Below are 21,691 nucleotides of genomic sequence, written 5' to 3' on the forward strand. Positions count from 1 at the left end.
ACTTGGTCTGTTAAGGGAACGTCGCCATCCAATACACAGTCCGTGATAAATTTTGTCACGTCGGTATTGCGTGGCAGGCAGGCCCTTAACACCACACGCCAATCTTTATTTGTGGGCTCATGAGAACTACCCAAATTTCTCAAAAATCTTTGACATTTGGCTAATTCTTTTTTTGGATCAGGGAAATCATTTATGATGGAATTTAGTTCTGCCCTTGTCCATGGACAATGCATCACTACTTCCCTTGTGGGTACTATACCGTTTGCATCCGCATTCCATTTGGAACAGTTATTGTCCGAATGGGATGCAGACCGGCAGCGTTGCCACATCTGACCTGGTTACCTGGCTGGGGGTTTAATCTGCTGCTGCTACGTATGGTATTAACAACTTCCTCAATGGGTGCAGAGTGTATTAACACTTCCCTTGCTGTTACCACCGATGGAGATGGCGGCACCACCCGTGATTGTGTTGATGCAGCATCTATCATTTGCACAGCATGGGAAATGGCAGACATTACAATAGGCTCATCTTCTACATCATAAACATTTTCTTTATGGTTACTTAAGAGGGGGTACAAATTATTTGTTTAATTTTTATTGGTATTTTTGGTAACTGTACTTGCACCTCCATCCACATAAGGTGGGGGAGGTGAGCGTGAACTGCTGACAATACTGTCCACGACGCTACTTTGCCGCACGTGCGTGCCAATTTGCGGCTCGCCCATATTGCAACTCAGCGTCCTGGATGTATTTTCTGGCAATGCGTTCGCAACGCTAGTTTGCGTCGTTTGCACATTTTTAAGCCAAGCATCTTAATCTTTTTCTCTCGGGATCGCACCATACTGATGTGATCCTGGACATTATCTAACACATTTTTGTCAAAACTACCAATTCTGGGAAACGGTCTAACACTCTTTCTCGTCATATTAAACCATATATCACAATACCTTATTGCATAAGTACCGTACTTGGTATGCATGATACGACGGGCCGACCCGATCGGCGCTTCCATTAGCAGCACATCATTGCCTAACATTTCTACTGTTTGCGTGGCTCCCATTCTGAGACAACTCCTACGCTTTTCAATAAAAATTTAAGCTGGTGAAAGACAATCAAGATACTTTCACTTACCTGTGAACGATTTAAGTCGGCGGCATCCACACACCTGGATAAGATTTGATAAGGCAACTTCCACACCTAGATAAGTTTTGAAACAGGCAACTTCCAGACCCGGATAAGCTTTAGTAAGGTAACTTCCAGACCTATGAGAGTTTATATGTCGGCCACTCTCACGCACCTCTATTCAACAAAGACAACATGTACACCTGCTACTGTGTTTAGAACGGTAAAGCTGCTTACCGAGCGACTAGGCTAACCCTTGCACCTAGCCCTTAAGGATCATACGGTACCCTTAACTTTAGGGAATAAATTACCCCTACCAACAATACACTCACTATTACACACTTTTTCCTGCGCAGAAAATAAACGTTAACCCAGATATTGGTAGATGTAAAAATGTAAACCTCAATGGCTTTGTTCAAACACGTGGCAGCAGAACCGAAAGTGCGTATACGCTATTGTGCGATCGGCCGCATACACAATTATGCGACTACCACACAAGCGTATAATTACTTTTTTTAACTGCGTATGCAAAAATGCGTTTTAGCTGCGTACGCAATACTGCAGCACCCCTCTAAACACAAGGTTCTATCAACAGAGGAAAAACAAACTTTTTTTTTTTTCCTCTCTTGTCCCTGGATTCTAATCAGCGCTTCCTCTACACAATAACCGGCAGTACGCTCTCAGCAACACTGTGGTAATGAAAGACTAATGCGTCTCTCAAAAGGCGCCTCCACCCTTTTGCTGAGAGAGGACTGACCGAGTGTTATCGTGTATCAGATAGTGTGATAAACCTATGAGCCCCCAACTATTGAATCGTCCGTATTAACCTTTAGTATATTCCTTCCTATAAACCTCTAAGATTCACCTGCCTAGAACCTCTAAGACAAAAACCTGCCTATAACCTCTAAACAGAACGCTAATTGCGTACGCAGTATAACCGCAAATAAAGACAGGAGTTGAATCTGTGGTTCCAACGCACAAGTATTATTCAGGTAAAAGTACAGTCAGTTACACGCAATCTATACATACACAAGTTAGGCGTAAAAGGAAATAATACAGACCCAAGTACAGTTATACATACGCTGCACCTCTGGACCCAGAGATAGACCTCAGACTAGATATCCTCAGTACACCCAAAATTCAGCATGAACTGGAAAACCAGTATTCAGACACATGTATTTATTCCCCCCCCAGACTGAAGCAGGACAAAGGGAAAACTTCCTGCTGATCTCATTGGTTCCCAGAGGAGAAGCATATGTTACAGCACATTTAACAGGTTGTTTCAAATAGACTTTCCCTGCCTCCGACAACAGGGGTCTTTCTAGTAACGCCTCCATCAGCTAAACATTTTGTTGCTTGTAAGTTCTGCGATCCGTAACTTGAGTTTGCATGATGCGATCTCTCCACCGATAACACCGGGATGCTGTAAAAAGCGTACGCATCAGAACGAAACCAAACACACCTTGTTTATCATGTATAATACCTTAGTTATCAAAAACCTCTATTTCTTAGCATTTAAACTAACTTAACCAACTTGAATCATACAATTTGATGCTAATGGAACCTTGTGTGCGAATATGTAGTGTGTGAGTATTCGGGGTTTGATATAAGGACGCTAGTTAATTTGGGGCAGATGCATGCGCATAAAGCTACTTTTTCAGCGGTTTCATACTAAGTCTCATGCATTCGCTAATATGCGATTATTTAATAGCGCCCTTGTGAGTATAATTGTGCGTATGAAAAATGGTGAAAGAAGCGATCGCATAGTGCTAATAAAAATATCGCCACATGTACTATATTGTGAGTTCACCTAAAATGGCGCTTTAGGCGGCCATTCGCAAAATGGCGTCTTGCGATCGCATTTCTAAAATGGAGTCTTGCGGCCATTCGCAAGATGGCATCGCTGCGATTAAATTTTAAACTGAACTTGTCTCAGCCAATTATTCAGCTTCGACAAGACTCTGTTCTACTCAGATCCCCAAAGTGATTCCAAACTGTAACTTAGTTAGTCTCGGAAACCCAAAGTATGAGTGTGGTCAGGCTTCCCAAAAACTGAACCGCTCATCTGTTACATAGACAAGCATGTGTTGCAATTTCAAATAAAAAGGAAGAAACTTATAAAATGACATGCAGCTTATTCAGTGCTGGGGACACAGCTGCAAAAATTAAGGTGCAGTCTCTCATTTAGATTGATCCCCAAAATCTGACACAGAATAAATGATTCTGATAGTTTTTATCCCCTGTGCACCCACCCCTAGGTGATGTCATGACCAAGTCTCTGGATGACCAGTTAATTAAACCAGGGTCCATAGTAGGACTGCCTATATAATTTTTAACTTATATACAAATAACTGTATATAATGCCCCCTGTGCAATGACTACAAGAAATATGGTATGTTCACATTAATCTCCATTATTTAAGATATCATATAAGTGTAGATGCAGTATAGCTGTGAGGTGTGATTGGTTAGATACCTAATTTCTCCCATGCATCCTAATGATTCCCAATTTGCATCTAACCAGCGCACTAACGTCAGATATATTTTTATGATTTCTGAAGCTCCTAGCTATTGTAGAAATATTACTTTTACGTCAAAGCCAGATAAAACATGATGATACTTTGATCTCTGCTTATGTCTGCATACTCTGTAGGCAGACAGCTGAGTGTTATTCCCTCCTATGTTAGGAGACGGGTATGCATTCTCACCTTATTTACATGCAAAAGGGTTTGTTTACCTATGTTCTGTCTGGTTAATTGGTTACCTGGCCACAGGATTCTATAATTGAATGTACATTTACTGAAATTACACCAGCCCACTTCTGGTTTCTTGAATGTAATTGACATGCTTGTGACAAATTTCCTTGGGCTCTTCAAACTATTTAGTTTTTCACCATCAAAAGTGAACAAACAAGTTATGCAGCAAAAATTTATTTTTCATAATCATACATAGATCTCCTCATTTGTCCAATGTAATTTAGTAGTCAGTCGACGTTTCGGACCAGTATTGGTATATTATCAAGACTATTAGCATAGCAGCAAACCTCTCTCTTACATGCAACATATCCAGTATTACAAAAAACTTTACCCAGCAGCACCTTGGGAAGATTTTTACAATGCCCTAACATGCCTATAATCTTTACATTTATAATGTATGTTATAAATCCAACTGGGATTATTCTATCTGAGTTCAATTATTTCTATCTGAATAGTTTTAATATTCGTAAATATAATTTCATCTTGCCTGTATAAAGTAAAGTAAATAAAGAAAATTTAGGATTTTGAACTGTAATTAATATGGTGGAATGATTTCTTAATTGAATAATATCCTAAGCATAAAGGGTTATTGATGTTTTATATCAATGAAAATTCCAGTCCTGATTTGCTAACCTGAAGTTTTCAAACATACAAAGATGCAGTTTGTAAACACAAACTGCTTTATATATGAAACAGCAGCGTGCACGGCAGTTTGACAATAAAAACAGCAGGTTTTTAGGTCAAACATCATGCTAAACTTGTATGTGAATTAAAAATTAATTATTAATGTGTGGGTTCTTGTACATGGAGTAAAAAAAAAAGATCAAAAGTGTCAAAAGAAGTAAATTTAGAACACAATTGTAAAATAAAGATTAATTAAACAATACAATTGCCCAAAAACCATTATATTTAATTATTAATTTAATGTTTTTTTTCATGTTCTGGTGTGATCCAATAGGCTAAAACACCCTACTCTTCTATATTGATCCAGTGAGGAAACCTGCACCCCCCTTAGCCGTATCACAAGTGTTTCACCATACACCAATAAATCACATTGTGGCCAGATTGGGAAAACATGTCTAATTGGCTGGCGAAAAACGGGAGCCCATGTTAATCTCTGTCATATTCCCTCACCAATGGTTACCCATAAGGGTTTGGCTGCGATACTCTTTATGTTGATTTTTTTTAATTTCAGCTGACCAAGACCAATGAAGATCTATATTTTAAATAACATGGTTAATGAGGGGCTAATGCAATTTTTTTTATTTTTTTATTAACACTTTATAGATTTGTCTAGATGTTTTTATTTACTTGTTTTGAAACGTTTGGCATAAATAGCAGAAGTCTTGGAAACCCTGGTCCATTATTTGGCAGAAATCCCTGGTCCAAGCAGTTTGGATGAAATTGAGGGAACTGTTTTACAAAATTTCTACAGGCACATTTCATAGCCTAAAATATTTCAGGTTTTTTTCTTGTAGTTTAGATTTAGTTTTTTGGCTGATATATTTTGCATTTTGTATATGTTTAGCAAAGAGAATTATTTATTGCTCAGTTACTGCTGTCTGTTGCCTGCTCTTTTCTATGTATGACTCATGGAAGATCTTAGTTCTGCATTTACCTGGATTTTAAGTATAATATTTCTGAGCAAATGAAGTAGGAGAGAGAGGACACTGGGGAGCTGTAGAACAGTTTAATAGTGTTAATCTACCGTTCAAATTTAAAAATTGACTAACCCTCTAGAGATTATGCAGCAATCTCTGTAGTACAGCCCAGTACAGCAAATATTTACAATTTAATAATTGTCAGAACTAAAAGAGTAAACTGTAACAGTTGCTACCAGTAAAATTCACAATTGCTAAATGGGATTTTCAGGAGCATATTATTAATATAATATATATAGTTTATTTATAAGGCATAAAAAAGAGTGCTGTACAAAGAGGAAAGAACAGAATCTGTACAAACTGATGCACAAAGATTCAAACTTGCATATATACATAATTACAATGTGCAGATTGCATAATTACTTAGGGAAAAAGAAAGGGGAGAGGCTCCTGCTCATGGGAGCTTACATTCTAGAGGCGATATGGGTGGGCAAAAGTGGAAGAAGGGAGCAAAGTTAGAGAGGCCAGAGGCTGGAATGTTTGGAGGAGGGGTAGTAGGCTTGGATGAAAAGGTGATCTTTAAGGGCACCATTTAAAGCTTGGCGAATAATGGACAATTGAGAGTTGAAAGCATTCCATAAAATGGGAGCAGTGCGGGAGAAATACTGAAGGCAAGAGTGGGATGAAATGATTAGGTGGGAGGTAAGCCAGCAGTCTTTGGGATGGGGATGTGTGTGATGAAGTAGGCTGAAGATGTAGGGAGGAGAAGAGTAGTTTTAGTCTTTGTAGGTGAATGAGGAGAGTTTAACCTTGATTCTGTATGGGAAAAAGAGCCAGCAGACAGATTGGCAGAGCAGGGCAGCAGAGGTAGAATAATGAGAGAGGCAAATAAGGTGGGAAGCAGTGCTAAGGATAGACTGAAGATGGTTGAGTTTGAAAGGCTGGAGGGAGGTATATTACAGAAAACAATATGAAAGATGATAATGAAAAAGTAAACAGACTGAAATCAATAGCGCACCTGGTTGCTGCAGCTCAAATGGAAATTGTTAGGTAACACTCCACACCTCTAAATCAATTAGGAAATAGCAGAAGGTAATCCCCTCTCAACACTGCAACCTTTGTCTCACAATGTCATCCAATAATCAGTATACACTAAAAAAACAAAAATAGCAAAATACAATAGTGTAAAATGTTTCATTAATAAAGAAAATCTCTGATATCTGCTGTGGCTCCCTGTAGATACATTCAGAATAATGAGTGTTATATTCTTTGATAAATTAGCTTCTAATAGAGAGAAACTCATAATGGCGAGGTTATCTAATGGGAAGGGAAAGGTACATTAGTTGTCTGAAAATGTCATAGATTTGGGGGTAGAAGCATGAAACGTTGCATAGCATTGAGGGAGTCACAATAAACTCCTAAGGGGGATTATACTGTACTGTTCATGCATATCAGACTCCAATACAACCCACAGTTTGAGGCTGGATGCGGGCATCCAGTTGCAAATCTGGTTCACCAAAGAGGAAATTTAGTACGTTCAGATTTGGGAATACCAGACCTCCTCCCGCAGATTTGGCCAGCATCCCTATCCAGCATGGCTCTTCTATTCTTCCACACATAAGTTTAAAAACCAAATAAAACTTATTAAACAATGGCACTGTGAGCATCCTATGGAAGAATCAAGAGATATAACAATTTAGGGAGGAATATTACTTTAATAGATTAAATCCTGCCACCATTAGAACCTCATGGGCCATCCAGTCTCTTATAACAACCTCCAGTTTATGTAATAAAGGATGCTAATTACAATATATTAAATTATCGTTAAGGGCAAAGTGAAAGATACCTAAATAGCTAAGAGAAGACATTTGCCAGGCATATCTAAACATATATTGGAGGTTATGAAGTGATCAGAGTTGCACATTGAGGAGGACGCACCCTCATTTTAGGAATGTTACATTTTTAAGAGGCCATAAAATACGCAATACCTAATTAATGGCAGAGAGTGAGGTCTCGGGATGAGCAGACAAAAGGAACACAGTGTCAGAAAGATGTAACTTTTCAGCTAAAAGCTGAAATCCAAGAACAGATATGGTAGGGAAAGGGGGAATCCCTGCCTGTTACCAGGGCCGTAACTAGGGTGGTGCGACCTGTGCCATGGCTCAGGGCACCACAGGGCAGGGGGGGGGCCTGTCAATTTTCCTGTTTATTATCATTCTCACTTGCAGCTTCCTCTTATTTATCCCCAGGATCTCCTGGTCTCCCCTATCTCTTCCCTGGCCCTTCTTTTTCAGGTGCACTATCTTATGTTCCTGATTAAAAAATGGGGGGGGGATGCCAATGCTCTCTCTGGCATAGGGCACCAAAAAGTCTAGTTACAGTCTCCCTGTTAACATGCACTGGCAAACACTTGAGCTGAGGGGGTCAAATGTAAGGCTAAAATAACATCCAAGAAACAACCTCAGATACCAAATTTCATATTCCATATACCCCTTGTTGAGTTATTCGAAGGCCTTTTCTGCATGCAGTTAGAGCACAAAGAGCAGGTTCTGAGACTGAGCATGGGTTTTAATATTTTTTATAAGCCAATCCAGTGTTTCATGTTACAGTGTCATGACAAGTCCAGGTGTTGACACTGGCCAAAGTTAGGGCAGGTAGTCTGATGGGAACCTTAGGGCTAACCATGGACAACTGCAAGAAAGTGATGTACTTTTCTGCTGAGGTACCACAGGTTGCAGCCCCCAAAGTAGTCTCACCAACTGATGACTGACAGAGAAAAGGATTATGGTTGCCTGGGTCAGGGCAGACAGCTTAAGATGGGTATACACTTGATGATATATATTGTTCGTTCAGGTGACGAGCGATGTATATCACTAGTACACTAGATATGTCTGTGAATGATGTTGTTCAGAGAAATATCAGGTGGGCCCTGCAGCACAGCTGATGCCAATATATCAACCAGATGGGATGTAGCTAAAAAGCCGAACCGGGGACAAGACACCGGCACCAGAATCCCAACAAGAGCGGAGATGCCGATGCCGGGATCCCGACACTGGCCAAAGGTAGGGCAGGTAGTCTGATGGGAACCTTAGGGCTAACCATGGACAACTGCAAGAAAGTGATGTACTTTTCTGCTGAGGTACCACAAGTTGCAGCCCCCAAAGTAGTCTCACCAGCTGATGACTGACAGAGAAAAGGATTATGGGTGCCTGGGTCAGGGCAGACAGCTTAAGATGGGTATACACTTGATGATATATATTGTTCGTTCTGGTGACGAGCGATGTATATCACTAGTACGCTAGATATGTCTGTGAATGATGTTGTTCAGAGAAATATCAGGTGGGCCCTGCAGCACAGCTGATGCCAATATATCATCCAGATGGGATGTAGCTAAAAAGCCGAACCGGGGACAAGACACCGGCACCAGAATCCCAACAAGAGGGGAGATGCCGATGCCGGGATCCCGACACTGGCCAAAGTTAGGGCAGGTGATAGGAATCTTAGGGCTAACCATGGACAACTGCAAGAAAGTGATGTACTTTTCTGCTGAGGTACCACAAGTTGCAGCCCCCAAAGTAGTCTCACCAGCTGATGACTGACAGAGAAAAGGATTATGGTTGCCTGGGTCAGGGCAGACAGCTTAAGATGGGTATACACTTGATGATATATATTGTTCGTTCGGGTGACGAGCGATGTATATCACTAGTACACTAGATATGTCTGTGAATGATGTTGTTCAGAGAAATATCAAGTGGGCCCTGCAGCACAGCTGATGCCAATATATCATCCAGATGGGATGTAGCTAAAAAGCCAAGCTGGGGACAAGACACCGGAGCCAGAATCCCAACAAGAGGGGAGATGCCGATGCCGGGATCCCGACAGCCGGCATGCCGATGGTAAGTACAGCAGGAGCTCTTAGGTCTTAGCTGTTGGGGGGAGGGGGGTTAGGTTTAGGCACCCCGGGGGGGTTTAGAGTTAGGCTACAGGAGGGGGAGGTTAGGGTTAGGCTATGGACAGGGGGGGTAGGCACCACTGGGTGTGGATTAGGGTTAGGCACTAGGGGGAGGGTTAGGGTGCGGGGTAGGGAGGGTTAGGAGGTTAAGGAGGGAAGCTTAGGGTACTTACCCATCCCCTTTTAGGATTCTCAGCATCGGGATGCCGCTGTCAGTCTTTTGACAGCAGACATCCCGAGTGCCGGGATTTCATACCCAACCCCATCCAGATATATATGTACCTCTGGCTGTGTGTACAGGTGACCCATTGCCCACCTGTACACTGGCCGCAGGACCCACTAATACTGACATCACAACTGGGCAGGCAAATTTAAATGATGTGAAGCAGCCTTGGGGCTGTTGGAGCAGGCTTTGAGGCTGATTGTGGCCTTTATAGTCGTGGCCAAGGGACTGATGGTGTGAAGCAGCCTTGAGGGCTGATAGTGACCTAGAGCCCCAGGACCGTTGCAGCCTTGGGGCTGATGAGACTCAGGTGAGGTATGCAACAAGAATGTGGGGTTGCTACCAGTGCCGCCGGGATGACACTGGCGATGGTGTGCTAAGTTGCACACCTGGAATGCGGAGCTGCTACCAGCGATGCCGGGATGACACTGGCGACGGTGTGCTAGGTTGCGCACCTGGAATGCAGAGTAGGAGGCGCTCCGTGCTGCCCAGATGGAACAATCGGCATGTGTGGATGAGATGCAGGTGGAGCCACATGGATGGAATAAACGGCACACACGAAACACAGCTAGACAGATTCAGGAACTCGACTGACATGCAGGAGACAGGAACCAGAAGTACGAAACAACTTCTATCACCGGCATGGAGTGCTGGGCTGGCTGGAACTTAACAGAGACAGAGTCCAATCAAAGCAAATGGTTGGATATGTTTAGGGATACACAGCTGCGCTGCACTAATGTATGGAGAGCAGCCTATGAGAACGTTCTAGGTCTACCCTGGACCTTAGTGAAAAAGCATATAAATTGTAGGGTGAACGTGGTCACTGGGCGCTACCTTAGAAGACATCTGTCTTCAAAATATTGACACCAATGCCCAGTTAAATCAACCATCTGGTAAAGCAGCCACCCTGGCAAAGTTTTATTTATTTATTTTACCATTGTCTTTGTTATAATAAAAATATGCATGTTTTAACTTTTATGACATCTGACTTAATGGTCGGTTCATTTACATGCTAATATAACTATATAGGAGTGGTATATATGTACTTTTAAGTGATTCATTTTCAAGATTGGTTCATCAGTTTCTAAGGTAGCGCCCAGTGACCACGTTCACCCTACAATTTATATGTCCAATCAAAGCAAGTTTCCCTTAATGACAGACTACTGTGCACCTGGGCTGTGTCCAGACAGGAGAATCAATTAATGCACCTGACACTGCACACAGACAGGCAGTAATTAGTGCAGTGACTCAGTAGCAACAGAGGCTGGAACTTCCAAGCAATGTGATCTGCTTAACTGCAGATCCTAACACTGGGTTGCTTAAATGTGTACCCTGCATTAGTTGCAAAATCAGAATCCAGTCCTAGGTACAGTAAGAGGCAGGCAGCACAGATACCAACTGAACTCACAGTGCAGAGAGGATCAGGGTCACAAGAAAACAAACATAATCGAACAAGCTGGGTCTGAGTACAGTAATTCAGTAGGGTAGAGATGTTCAAACAATTTAAAGAACCTGTTGCTTCGATCCTGGTGAAAGTTGTTGCTTACATCGAAACCTGATGAGGTCACAGACATGCAAGCTGGAACACTGTTGTAGTTGTATAGGCAGGCAGCTGATATACAGATATGAATTTTAGACCTAAAACTAGAATGGTTTGAAAGAAGTGGCAGGAATGTTTTTCTCCGAAAAGGTGTGCTTCTATGCTTAATGTACATTAAATCCTGTTACAAGCTTTCCCACACTTTCTTCAGCTACTAAAGCTACATTAAAAAACAATCTATTATTTATGAAGTAATGTAATTCTTATTATTAATATTTAGTGCTAAAATGTAAAAGTATCCACTTACCTTATCTCTGGAATCTCCTGAGACTAAATTATATTGCTGAAGGATTCAGGCAGTCTCCTTAATTGCAATTAAAGCTTACTCAACCCAAAGCATTATTCTTAATGCTTCATTCAACATATAATTGGGGTCTAATGCACACATTATAATCTTTTAATAACAACAAAATAGAGCTTCACACATATAAATACCATGCTCATGTGGTTACACAGGTTATTTATCATTTATGTTTGGTGTTAATTTGTGAATTTACTTGAAGTTAATTAAACACGTGAACCACCAGTGGTGGGTGATGCTTAATTGCTGTTTATTACATTTTAATGATGTTGGTCATAAGGAGTTTTCAAATTTCAATTAGGTTTGGTGATGCTATAAGCCCACATGATGAATGAGGCATAGAATTATAATATACTGCATACATATACACAGTAATGCACAACTGTCCCTGACACCATGAGCTGAATATTTAATAACTTCAGAGTGAATTCATCATGCACTTGGCAGTTTTTAGAAAACAGGATGAATTTGCCAGATTATTGAAGAAATATATTAAATTGGATGTGCCTGATTACATTAAGACAGTTGTGAGCCTAACCATATTATTGTTACTAGTATATTTTTATTTCTAAAGCAAATATATATAATGCAGCACACAGAGGTGTAGCGTGAAGTGATGGTGCCTGGAGCATGCCTATGTTATGGCGCCCCCTCCCCCACCCCATTCTGAAGTTTGCTAAAGTGGGCATAGCCAGCATGTGACGCTAATTTAAATATACACACATATATATATATATATATATATTTATCATAAATGGTCTAAAAACCCTCTTATGCTGAATAATAAATCAAAAATGTTATTGTGATGTGCCACCACTGCATGCAATTCTATGTGATGTGCCGCCATTGCACGCATATCCGGCACTTACAGCAGGGCCATTCCAACACAGAGCTCATCTGATGTTCTTCTTCCCTGCCGGGCACTCTGATGTCTCCACAATAGGACAATGCTAATTTCGGAACTGTTGCTACATTTGCTATATCAGGCACTGTTACTGGGAGACACTGTTCTCACTCAGGGGGGGTAAAAATTCAAGTGGTGAGGGAGAAGAGGCTCAGGTGGTTTGGTGGTACCAGAGGCACAGGTAATAAGGTGGACAGAGGCACAAGTGTGGAGTAATGCAGAGGCACAGGTGTGAAGAGGCAAAGGCACAAGTGGGTTGGGACATAGAGGCATAATTAAGGAGGGGGCAGAGGCACCATTGGAGAGGGGGGCAGAGGAACTGGTGAGAGGGCCTAGAGGCACCAGTGGGGAGGGAGGCAGAAGTACAGATGGGGAAGGGGCAGAGGCACTGGTAATAAAAAAAGGGCGTGGAACAAATTTTAATGAAGCAGTGGCATGAATGATGTGGCCACACATAGGCAGCTACATCTGATTCATATCTAATTCAGCATTAGTAATGCTGCTTCTATATGTCCATTCAGGGGCGAATCCAGCACAGTGGCAGACACGCAGCGACCCAGTGTTTCCTGGGTGGCGCTCAGCAAGAGAGCATTGGGCAGGAGTCAGGGGGAGGAGCAGGGAGGTGACGTTAGGGGGTGCAGCATGTGGTTATGAAGTTGTGTTGTGTGTTTGCAATCGCACTGGATACCGCCTCTATGGTAATAGGCAGTACAGTACATACTTGCCGACAATCAGCTCCCTCCTTCCGGGAGGGAGCTGTCGGCTAACAGCGGGGGGCTTGTCCGGACAGCTGTGACACGTTGGGGGTGGGGAGGCGCAATCGCATCATCGTGGCCCCGCCCCCTCTTCACAATGCTGTTATTTTTGGCACTGTGAAGCAGGGGGCGGGGACACGATGACGCGATGTGGGGATTTCTAGTGTATACCTGGGGGAGGTTGGGAGGGTTGGGGAATGTCTGGAGGCTTGACTGCCTTTCTGGAGGGCCGGGAGTGGCACCCCGGAACTCAGAAGGCTCCCGGCCAAATCGGGAGGGTAGGCAAGCCTGGTACAGTATATCAGATAGGGATCAACAGAGCAGGGCAGAAAAGAACCACAGCATATGAACTGGGGACACAGGGCCTGGTTCTTCAAGGATCGCTATTATGCTAATACGCACGCTACGCAGTGGCTAATACCAGCGGTGAAATGCAAATGTTTGCAATCATATTGCGATCAGGGGAGTAGCGAGGGTGGTTCCAGTGGAGCACAAGCTCCGGGTGCCAAAATGGACAGAGGGCGCCATCCAGGGTTCTGGAATTCATGGAGCGCTACATAGTATAACGGCCGCCTGTTAGTTTTATCTCGGTTTGTTTGCTTTATATTCTAAATAAGTGACGGATCTGAGATCTGTTTCCACATTTCATGCTCCCTCAAGGTGCCCAGATTGCCTCCCCTCCGGCCCAACCTCCTCTGTAATCATCTTCTGTCACCTCCCCTTTCCTGTCACAGTGATTACATTCACTTCTCACCTCTTTAATTCCCTCCCATCTCTACCCTGTGATCGGCTCTTTGACCCCTCTGATCGACTCTTTGCCCCTCCCCTCTCCTTTCTTATTGGCTTCTATCACTACCCGTCTCCTCTCCTTTTCTTATTGGCCTCTGTCACTGGCCCTCTCTGATCGACATTTTCCTCTCCCGTCTCCTCTTTGATCCCCTCCATCCTTCTCTCCTCATTATGTGCTTCAATGGACTTAAAAGTGACACATCTGAGGTAAAATCCTAATCTTTAATTATAAGGTATGAGTTTAAAAAAGTCACTGCTTTGCTATTTAACCACTTAACTGACGAATTATTTTTCCAAAAACCGCTCCAAAATTGTCGGTTTCTTTTATGATTGAATTAGGTCAAGAACATAATTTTGAACTTATCCATCACTATTTTATTTTATTTTTTTTAAAACCCAGTATACCATAAAAATAGCAATTTTTATGTTATACTGTATTGATGGCCATTGACAGCTGTACCATTGATGGTTCAACCAGCGTTAGAAGCCATCAATTGTTTAGCGATTGGGCAAGATCTGTGTAGACCACAATTGTCGATGTTTCCTAAAAATCGATTGATGGCTACCATTGATGGTGCAACATCGATGGCCACCAGCAATGGCAAACCACTTTTTTTTTTTCAGTCAGACCATCGATGCTTGCGAACCCTCGATGGTTGGTTGACATCCCTAAACAGAGGCTCTGCGATATCTATAGAACATATATGTATATATATATATATATATGCATATATATATATATTATTATGGCCAGGCCCCTTATAAAAGTGGGCATTATGGGGGAGGAGGATCAGCTGAGGCTGGAGGGAGTGGCCCGGATACTTAGAACAGCGGCGGCTACCAGAGCCGCCGCTGCTGTATATACATGGCCAGTGATCACTGTGTGATCACTGCCGGAGCCGCAGTGGGAGGGTGTCCCGCTGGCGGCCCGGACCCATAGCACAGCAGCGGCTACCAGAGCCACCGCTGCTGCTTCTACTCAGCCAGTGATCACTATGTGATCACTGCTGTGCCGGAGCCACAGCGCTGATCACTGTGTGTTCCTGGAGCCGCAGCGGAAGGGTGTTCCACTGGCGGCTCCGATACATAGCAGCAGCGGCGGCTACCAGAGCCGCCACTGCTGCTTCTCACTGAAGGGGGTTGGGCCGGCTGGGCTGTCCGATCACTGCTGGCCACAGTGATCGGGATATACTGGAGCCTGCAGCCGCGCCGGGAGGGGGGTGCCGCCAGATGCCCGATCACTGTGGCCAGCAGTGATCGGGACACAAAGGAGGGGGAGCCGCGGGTGTAGAGGGACCAGAAGGTCCCTCTGATATAGGCGGCAGTGGGAAGATTAGTTCCCATAGCCGCCTAGTGGCCATTCCTGACTGGTCGTATCAGATACGACCATGTCAGGGAAAGCCCAGCCTGGTGTGGTCGTATCTGATACAACCATGCCAGGCAAGTGGTTAAAGTAATGGTGGTGTTCCCAGGCATGACCACAAAGTGTTATTTGAAAGTTCTTTTAAAATATATTAGGAGACCTGGAATAATAATAATGGTGGTAGACAGAACATGATTAGTAGTACTCACATTAATATAGGTGCAATGTAAATTTGCAAAGTAGGAGCATAGCTGAGAAGGGTGTTTCCGCTCCGGTGAAAGCTTTTTGAGGCAGTAATTGCAGTAATAAGCTGTGCACCCTGCGGAATCTCACTCTAGCACATGTATTCTGTCAATTTAAGTTAAATGATCAGAATATATAATGCAATCTCCTCTATTGACTAATAACAATGACTCAAAGGAGATAAAGTCAGATCATTGGTGCTATAAATAAATAAAGCAGTGCCAAAGCAGCTACCCCTTAATGTCAGATAGTGTATCACTGAAGCATTCTATTCCCCCAATGGTACCTCCATGCCCAGCGTGATACTGCCATGGTTTGCTGTTTTTCTGTTCACTTCAGTATTCCTCCGCAAGCTGGCCATACCCCACTGGCACAGTTCAGTACAGGGAGGGGGCGCTATGGCATGCACTTTCTCCAGGCGCCATGGTTTCATGCTACTCCTCTGATTGCAATTACAGCCTAACATAAGGATGCCCACCTCCCCTAACTCACATCTGCATACTTGGGCAACATAGCAAAATATTCGGTAACATCGAGTAACATCGGACCCATACGCACAGTTAAGGCAGGTCAGACCTCAGGAATTGCTAACTTCAGCGCACGCTATGAGGCCTCAGGCTGCGTATGGCCACGAAGTGGATAATTTATGCATGCCCATGCAACGGAGTTGAAGTTGAAATGCACTGGCACACACTGCGTTCGCCCAACCACCCACCCACAGACGACACTTCCTGTCAATCACTGTGTTCTAGGTCTGCACAGCCTCTGCAATCACAGTTTGGATCGCAATTGCTAGTTTGTGCATGTGTAGTACGCAACAATTGTGTTGAGTATTGCATTACCAACTACGTTCCTTGCTTAATCAGGCCCACAGAGAGATGAGTTGCAGAACATTGCATAGAGCAGGCACTGAGGAGGGGGCTCAGAGACTAAAGCATAACATTGCATAGAGCAGACAATAAGTGGAGGGGGCTGCAGAACATTGCATAGAGAAGGGACTGAGGAGGGGGCTGCAGAACATTGCATAGAGCTTGCAGTGAGTGGGGAGGGGGCTGCTGAACATTGCTTAGACAAGACACTGAGGAGGGGACTGCAGAACATTGTATAGAGCAGGCAAGGAGGAGGGGACCAGCAGAGAAGGACAGGACAGATAAGCACAGCATAGGGACTAGGGACTCAGAGGGAGCTGGAAGCAGAGCAGGACACTGGACAGACGAGGAGGACAGTATTAGTACTAGGCAACAGTAGAAAGGGCTAGTAGGACAAGGGATGGAGGGAGTCTCCTCTGTGCAGCAAGAAGTCTCTCACCTACCTGGTAACATGCAGCAACAGACAGTGACTCAATGACCGGGTGGAGGGATCGGCGACACCTTGCACACAGATTGAGAGAGAACAGGAAGCAGCAGCGGGGGTCCTAGCTATCTCCACCCCTAGCTGCAGAGATATCTCTGGGGCTGTGGGCAAAGAAGTAGGTCATGGGAGGTCTCCTCCAGGCTGGTAAGGAGCTAGAGAACCAGGAACAGTAGAGGCCTGATGTCCTTCAAAAGTCATGCCAAGTGCTCCGCTGATCCCGGCAGCGGGGTTAGAGTCTGTCTAACACCCACTGCCCACCGGGATCACTGCAACGCGAGTTACACGACTTTTGAATGACACAGAGTCACACACACTATATTGTGTGGTTCACTCTGATGTCCGGATGGCGCCTTCCACCCCCATCGGCGCCTGAAGCATGAGCTCCACTGGCTCCACCCTCATTAGGCCTTTGGCAGCACAAGGCCAGCTTCAGGAGGAGCCACTTCTTGTGCAGAACGGGACTTTGGCGTCTGTTACCTGCGCTGGGCTTTGGGTGTGTGGCCTAATTACCATAGGTCACGCCCGCTAAATGACGTTATTTGGGGGTGTACCCGTATGGCACACCTCCTGTTAACGTCAGGCTGGGGATGAGCCCAGTACTACATTAGTAGCTGGTCTGCCCCAGCCCTCTTCCTGCATTTTAATGCATGCTGCGCGCATGCTTAACTTAATTAGTACCTCAGTAAATCTAATTTAATCATCTGGCTATGGCTATCCTTAAAACCTGGACCGTAATGGCAGAGTTTGGAAACCTCTGCCCTAAACAGTATGGACTCGCGTGCGAAGTACCACTTGTTTGCAAATGCTGCTTCAAGCGCCTCTTGCCTAGGTGTGCTTCTACAAGCCCTAAACAGAACGACTGTAAGCATTGTCCACCCTTGTAGCTGTCACTCTGGGCTTGTAAGAGGTCAGCTATACAACTGGAGCAGGACTGTCATTGTCACATACTGTTCCTAGCCCAGTGGTTCTCAAACTTGGTCTTCAGGACCCCACACAGTTCATGTTTTTCAGGTCACTCAGCAGGTGCACAGGTGCAGTTATTACTCACTGACACATTTTTAAAAGATCCACAGGTGAAGCATATATGTTTAAACTGTAATTAAGGCCTGTATTCAATTTGAGCCGAAAAGTCCGGATCCGCGATACTTTTTCGCCGATGACGTAATTTTCGCCTGTTTTGAGTTTCCTCCGTATTCAATTTGGAAGACTTTTCGCCTAGGCGGAAAGTCAATGCAATGTAATAGGCGAAAAAGTTTCGCCTAAGAATAGCAAGCGGAAATAAGTGCAGAATTGCCTTTTTGGGGTACAACATTGCGGGAACCCTCGTGCAGCCTGAAGACAGTCCCCTAAAGGTAAACTGCGTCAAAAAAAGTTTAAAAATATTCGGGACACCCCCAAAAAAATTATATTTAATTTTGGGGTTAAAAAATAAATAAATAGGGGAACAAAGTGCCAAACTATCTAAATTAATTCAGGTCGGGTCCCCATGTATGCAGCAGGTGTTTTTTTCATTACGGGGACAAGCGGTAGGTGCAATTTTGCAGATTTTTTAAAATAACTTTAGGGACTTAAAAAAATGCTTACCCCCATTTTCATGTACTCCAAATTTAATAGGAATAGTAATTTCCCTCCCCCCCCCCAAAAAAAGTGCTATTCTTTACCACTTCTTCATAGCCGCAAAATTGCACCTTGCGCGGCTATTACAAACCCGACTTCCTTCAGCAGGCAAAAATGGGGGTACCCATAGTGATCCCCCATGTCTGGATATCTTTAGGGGGGGTCCCAGGCATATTTACTGAAAATTCCCGGGTTGTTTTTGTAAATGGGGTGAAGGATCATTTTAAAGAAACAGGGATAATTTTTCAATTACCTATAGCAGGTGAAAAAAAGTGCAGATTTGGGGTTTAGTGTTGCAGGCTTAAAAAAAATAGCCTGCACCTTTGGGAATTCCCCCTTAAAATGAAATGTGCAAAAAAAAATGTAAAAAAAAAATCGGGACACCCCCCAAAAAAATTTCAAAATTTTGGTGTGAAAAAAAAAAATAGGGAAACAAAATGCCAAACTAACGAAATTAATTCTGGTGGGGTCCCCAAGTATGTGGCAGGTGTTTTTTTCATTGCGCAGAGTAGCGGCAGCTGTATTTTTGAAGAATTTTTAAAATTACCTTTAGGGACTTAAAAATCTGCTTACCCCCATTTTCATGTACCCCAATCTATTTAAAAAGCCGACTTTCTTCTGCAGGCAAAAACAGGGGTACCCATAGTGATCCCCGAGGTCCTACAATTATTTCCCGAAAATTCCCGTATTTTTTCGCCGAGCCAAGTTTCGCCTGTTCCCAATTTCGCCTACTTTGGAATTGAATACGGGGAATAGCGGGCATGCGCGCGATACTTGTCCGCCTGGAAAACAGGCGAAGGAGGCGAAAAGTCCAGCAGGCGAAAAGTATGGACTTTTCGCCTCAAATTGAATACGGGCCTTAAACTGACAAGTTGGCATTAGTTTGAATAAACGTGTCATAAAGTTTTAAATATATTTGCACTGTCCCCTAAGGTCTATTCTGACCTATTGGAGCATCTTCTAAATATAAAAATATAACAAAAAAGAATTTTTTGTTTAATAATTTAAGAAAGGCAAACAGTCCCAAGTACTTATCATAAGCTACAGAAAACTACACATATTGGAAATCATAATAATCAAGATAAATAGGATAACACATTTAGGACATATTTGAAATAAAATAATATTTAAAATAATTATGACAAATAAAAGACTATTTAATATGCTGCAAAAAGCCATCTTGGTCATAAAAAAAATATAAAATGCGTCCCTAACAAAAAAGTAATTGCTAGTTATACCCCTTTTACACTAAAGTCCGAGTCAGACCGCGGTTGTTTCCGGGTAGGCGCCGTTCACCAGGGGCATTTCTAGAGAGGAGGGGGCCCGTGTGCAGTCTCCGACACGGGCCCCCTTCTCTCCGCCCGGCAGCGCACTGAGCTGTGCGTGGCCAGCGCCGGAGTTATAGACTCTGGACACTAGAGTGTGCCCAGAGTCTATAGTGTATGCACAGGGCACTGGGAAAATGGTCGCCGCGGCCATTTTCAGGTCTTTTAACAGCGCCGGACCCCCGCGCCGACGTGGGACTCCGGAGAGGTAAGTAATATTATGGGTGCAAGGTGTGCGGTGCGGGGCCCCTCTGGACCCATTATAGATACGCCCCTGCAGTTCACACTGCACACGGGTGCAGTGGAACTGTTCTGTCTGCGCTTGGAGCATCGGGAAATCCGCAACTCGTCATGTTTCCGGTGTTAAACCCTGCAAACTACTCGAGTTGGATTGCAGGGTCAACCGGGAATACAACCCTGGCCCCTTTTACACCTGGCAGCAACCCGGGTTAACATTGGAAATAACCCGCGCTTTAGCTGTGGTGTAAAAGGGGTATTAGCCTGCATATAGAAAAAACAAATGTGACTTGTAACAATGCTACACAGTATTTGTGACTGATTCATTAATGAGCTCATCAATGATCAATTAATTGAGTGGTAACAATCCTGCTTAGAGTCAGTGGAATTACTTTTTTCTTGATTACAGGTATCCTGGCATTTCCTAATGTTGAATCAGAGAAACAAAAAAATATTATTAAGTGATTTGTTATATACTGACTCTTTGCCGCGACTACTGAATTCAGGTAAATAGATACATTTAATCATATGTATTTTATCTTAAAATCATTACAATGTATGTTTAATGTTCTCAAAAAACTTTTCTTAGTTATAATTATTTGTTGCATTTATTAAAACAAATCATAGTATTCCTTAATATTATAATAAAACAATTACTATGATATGTTTTAGTCTTTCTTTAATAAACTGAACAGTTGTTTTGTCTTCATACTATCAATGTAGCCCCTTTATTAAGCCTCACATGATAATTATTTAGCCCTCTGGGTTACATGTAATTGACTTATTGGGGGTAATAAAGAGCTGAGGGCCTGATTCAGAGCCGCTCGTAAGCGGCTGCTCGTTCGCTCCGAGCGATGTTCGCACAACTGCGCATGCGTATGGGTCGTAATGCGCATGCGCCAACCAGTCAGTGCAGTCGGAAATCGTGTGTTTGCAAAATAGCGAGTGCCTGCTAATTTGAGTGACAGGATGAGGCGTTTGCGGGTGGTAACAGGGGAAGGTGCTTGAAAACGGGGAGTGGAGATCCGAACGCAGGCGTGCCAAATGGTCAAAACGGGCGTTTTAAGGGTGTGCATAATTAACAAAGCAGCGTCATCGATCACGTCACTTGGTTGTTTCTTAGCCTGAACTGTTCGCATGATTGCGATAGGAAAATCCAACCACAAGCACTGCGAGCAGTTCAGACGCCTTTCGAAGTACTTGATTGATCTAATAAATAGCGGAGATGACGTAGGATGCGAGCGGCCAGGGGGCGTCTTTACAAAATAGCGAGCGCATGTTTCGTTCGCTCGCTCAGACATAGAGGCGTCAACAGACCGCAAAGAGCGAACACTCAATTTAAATAGCCGGCCCCTTTTTCTGAACGAGCGAGCGCAAATAGCGTCCGGCTCTGAATCAGGCCCTGAAAGCAACACCAGTTTTTAAGAATAACATTTTTTGTAGAGAGCAGGCACACCCAGAAATAAAAAAATATGTCTCCCCCCAGGAAAATAAAGTTATGTGGTGAAACCACTAGGGACCCTCCCAACATCCGTATCCAGTGGTTGTTGGA

At 43.6% G+C, this 21,691-nt stretch overlaps 1 protein-coding gene across 1 annotated transcript in view; it reads left to right on the top strand.

Moving 5' to 3' along the window:
- LOC148507539 (uncharacterized) overlaps positions 1-21,691 on the top strand; it is a 662,982-nt gene that overhangs the window by 479,381 nt on the left and 161,910 nt on the right. Inside the window, exon 88 of the mRNA XM_088445856.1 lies at positions 20,549-20,645. Coding sequence (XP_088301982.1) covers positions 20,549-20,645 — 97 coding nt within the window. The remainder of the gene's footprint in view (positions 1-20,548; positions 20,646-21,691) is intronic.

This window comes from Taudactylus pleione, unplaced genomic scaffold (assembly GCF_031769625.1).
Source record: "Taudactylus pleione unplaced genomic scaffold, aTauple2 ptg000391l, whole genome shotgun sequence".
NCBI classification, from domain to species: domain Eukaryota; kingdom Metazoa; phylum Chordata; class Amphibia; order Anura; family Myobatrachidae; genus Taudactylus; species Taudactylus pleione.